General features: G+C 55.9%; 1 protein-coding gene across 1 annotated transcript; it reads left to right on the top strand.

Moving 5' to 3' along the window:
• The first annotated feature begins 454 nt into the window (after positions 1 to 454).
• On the top strand, positions 455 to 3110 carry LOC128270304 (serine protease 7-like). The gene is made up of 5 exons (XM_053007706.1): positions 455 to 694; positions 782 to 1424; positions 1511 to 1713; positions 1782 to 2116; positions 2186 to 3110. The coding sequence occupies exons 1-5, from the start codon at positions 455 to 457 to the stop codon at positions 2742 to 2744; spliced, it is 1980 nt and encodes a 659-aa protein (XP_052863666.1). The 3' UTR covers positions 2745 to 3110.
• The last annotated feature ends 249 nt before the right edge of the window (positions 3111 to 3359 follow it).

The raw sequence follows: 3359 nt of genomic DNA, 5'->3' as shown, positions 1-3359 counted from the left end.
TAGTGCGCTGTTTTGCACAACCGTTTCCGGTTTGGGGTCGACCAACTAGACGCCAATCGAATCCGGTAGAACTTGTTCCGAGTCGCGACGAGTCGGAAGAGCCGTGGTTGAAGAAGAACCCCTCACCTTCGGGTGACGCCGAGCTGCCAAACAACTGATCGCCCCTTGATCGGGTTGGTCTGAAAATCCCGCACTTAGGCTCTGAGGCCCGGCTTCCCGCCGAGAATGTTTTGATCAGCCGGAGGACCGGCAATGAATCACGTTCATCTTGAACTGCGATCTTCATGAAACCTTCGGCCGCGTGGTCAGCTCGTTGATAGCTTCGGCGATCTGCGCGATCGGAGAGCGATAATCCTCCCAGAAGGTTACGGTTTCGTGGCCGTTCCTCGGTTTCGGTGCGCAGCTGGACCAGTCACAGCATCGCTGTTGGTGGAGAAGCACGGGCTCTAGAGCGATGCTGAAGTACGTTTGGCGAGTGCGGTTGGCGGTGACCGGCTGGTTGCTGGTGCTGGTGCTGGAGAGCAGCTGCCAGAACTGGTGTGCGACGCGATCCCTCTTTCCGATGCAGGGCCTGTGTGTGCCCGTGTCCAAATGTTCCTCGATCAAGTGGCTCCTGCTGCGGCTTCAGTTCTGCTCGTCGTTCGAGTACGAAGCATTCCTGCGGGAGCGCGCCTGCAACTTTGGACGCGACGGGGTAAGCACGAAGCAGCTGTCGGGCGTAAGGTCAAACGGCGAACGGGAATGGTGATAATGATGCGTGCGATACTGCTTGCCTTCGTAGACTCTACATGTGTGCTGTACGGGGAAGAATGGGCACGACGAGCACAAACCGGAGCTGCCGATGGAAAGTCAAGGCTCTTGCTCCCAGGAGTGCGTCCCCATCGAGAACTGTCCGGCGGTGTACGAGCGGAGTGCCGTGCTCCAGAAGCGCTACGATCGGCGGCTGCACAAGCGACTGCAGCGAAGCTTTTGCTACGAGGAAGCCGGCCAGCTGTACGTGTGCTGCGATCCGGACCATTTCGTCAGCCACGAGAGCATCGGGGCGCAGCTGAAGAAGCGCGTCAGTTGGCAGTCCTGTACGACGCCGTTCGGGGATGACGGGAAGTGCGTGCCACCGGCCCGCTGCGCCATGGTGGACGATCCGAGCACGTTGACGTCGGAGCTGGAGGCGTTCCAGGTCGGGTGCGATCCGGTCAAGGGTCAGCCGCACATTTGCTGCACTGCTTCCCAGCTCGTGTTCGACCAGGAAACGGGCCGGGAGTGTGAAACGGACACGGGCCGGCCGGGTGTGTGCTCGGAGGCGGAACGGTGCCTAGATTTCATCGAATCCAGCGAAAAGGACATGTACGTGCGCCGAAACTGGTGCTACACGAGCTTGCAGCAGGTCGACTATCTGTGCTGCGCGAAGGATCGCCTCAAAGAAGGTAAGGGAGCGGCGGTGTTAGGCGTCCCAGGCAAGTGATGAATGTCAGATTCATTTAACACCGACTGTACTCTGGAATACTTATAGCTCCGGTGGTTGAGTTTGGGGAACGGGCGGGAGAGGATGCACCGACGTGCCGGACACCGATGAACCGGGCCGGGCTCTGTGTCCCGTTAGCGACGTGCCCTCTGGTGGTGAGATTGTTGCGCGATATTTCGGCTCGTGGAACGGCGCCTTCGTCCGACGAGGCGATGTTCCTGCGGAGCGCCATCTGTACGGCACCGGCTGGGGTAAGATGCAGAGTGTCCCTCGAACCTCAAGGATAGCGCGGAACGATCATTTCACCTTTTACTTGCAGGCCACCGGGTATCATGTGTGCTGCGAGGCGACAACCGTGCTCACGACAACGACGCCGGCGCCTGCTCCGGCCACGACCACCGCCAGGCCGGTGTCGACTGTGTTGAGCCACCCGAATATGCGGTTGTTCGACCGCAACAACTGTGGCGTTTCGGAAACCGAGAATAAGATCGCTTTTGGGCAGCGAGCCCACCTGTTCCAGTATCCGTGGATGGCCATGATTGTGTACACATCGGCCACCTCCGATAGCGATAGTTCCGAGTGCGCCGGAACCATCATCAATAGCCGTTACGTCCTGACGGCTGCCCACTGCATCGATGGACAGATGGAGCGACTGTAGGTTCCGTCACGTGGTACGCATTGACCCCGCCGGTTTGCGCCTGACTGTGCTTTCTCCCGTTGCAGACGCTACGTACGCATCGGGGAGTTTGACACCCGGACCGATCCGGACTGCGAGGATGACACGTGTGCGGCGCCCATCCAACGGTATGGTGTAGCGGAAGCTCGATTCCATCCAAACTTCACCCGCATCGTTCGATCCGGGCACGACATCGGCCTACTGAGACTGAACCGTACGATAGACTTTAGCACCGGCGACGTGGTACCGGTCTGTTTGCCCTTCACCACCGGGCTGATGGGCTTTGACCCGACGATGTACTGGATCACCGGGTGGGGGCTTACGGAGCGGCTAGAAGTCAGCCCGGTCCTGCTGCAAGCACGCATCCCCTCGGTGGCGTGTAGCTTGAGCAACTACGCAATCTGCGCCGGGTACGGCAACGCCACGCTGCACTGCGAAGGCGACTCCGGTGGACCGATGAAGGCACAGGTGCCCGAGTACAACTTCCGCTACGTCCAGTACGGTGTGATCTCGGCCGGGCCTCGCTGCGGTGCTTCCGGTGTTCCGGGCATTAGTTCGCGCATTTCCTACTTCATGCAATGGATCCTGGACAACATAAAAGCATAATACAAAAATGCCACTAAAGTCGTTTCAAGTCACTGAACGTGACTCGGTATGCCCAGAAAAACGTGCATCGCTCGGTTGGGCTTAGGTAAATGATTCGTTTTGCAAGCGCTTCGGGAAGCTGAATGTACAGGCCAAGGATTTGGAGTAAGAATTTTGCGCACAATAAAAAGGACAGCGTATTTTTAAAGTTCGAATCTAGTTCTAAAACGTCTGCGTCTTCAGGCGTTGTAAGCAGTTTCATGTTGTGCTTCGGATCTTTGCCGATCGCCTCAAGTATTCTCGGCTTAAACTCTCGTTTATGAAGCTTAGAGTTTGAAGTTGGAATTTCGGATTGCGCTAATTAATGAACATTAGATACACATAGTTAAGAGCATCTTTAGGACAATAAAGCTTCGAATGTCGGTGCGAGAAAGAATTATAAGGTTGGATATAAAGTAATCTATTATTTTCTCGGTAGATGCTTTTAATGATTAATGATTAATGAAATTTAATGATGCTTTCACTACGTTTTGTTTGTTAGTTACAGGGTGTTGACAATGGAAGCCAAGAACGAGAAAATTAAAGTGATGCCACCGCTTTGGTGTTGCTGCACTGCAAGGGACTGTAGCATACTCT

This window comes from Anopheles cruzii, chromosome 3 (assembly GCF_943734635.1).
Source record: "Anopheles cruzii chromosome 3, idAnoCruzAS_RS32_06, whole genome shotgun sequence".
NCBI classification, from domain to species: domain Eukaryota; kingdom Metazoa; phylum Arthropoda; class Insecta; order Diptera; family Culicidae; genus Anopheles; species Anopheles cruzii.
Note: the sequence above shows the minus strand (reverse complement) of the source record. Positions and strands in the feature narration are given on the sequence as shown.

What these genes read in the sequence shown, in the direction of transcription:
- LOC128270304 (XM_053007706.1), top strand. Translation starts at nt 455, where the DNA reads ATGCTGAAGTACGTTTGGCGAGTGCGGTTGGCGGTGACCGGCTGGTTG. An exon ending in GAAGGATCGCCTCAAAGAAG is followed by an intron (nt 1,425 to 1,510) that starts GTAAGGGAGCGG and finishes GAATACTTATAG; the next exon opens with CTCCGGTGGTTGAGTTTGGG. An exon ending in GATGGACAGATGGAGCGACT is followed by an intron (nt 2,117 to 2,185) that starts GTAGGTTCCGTC and finishes CTCCCGTTGCAG; the next exon opens with ACGCTACGTACGCATCGGGG.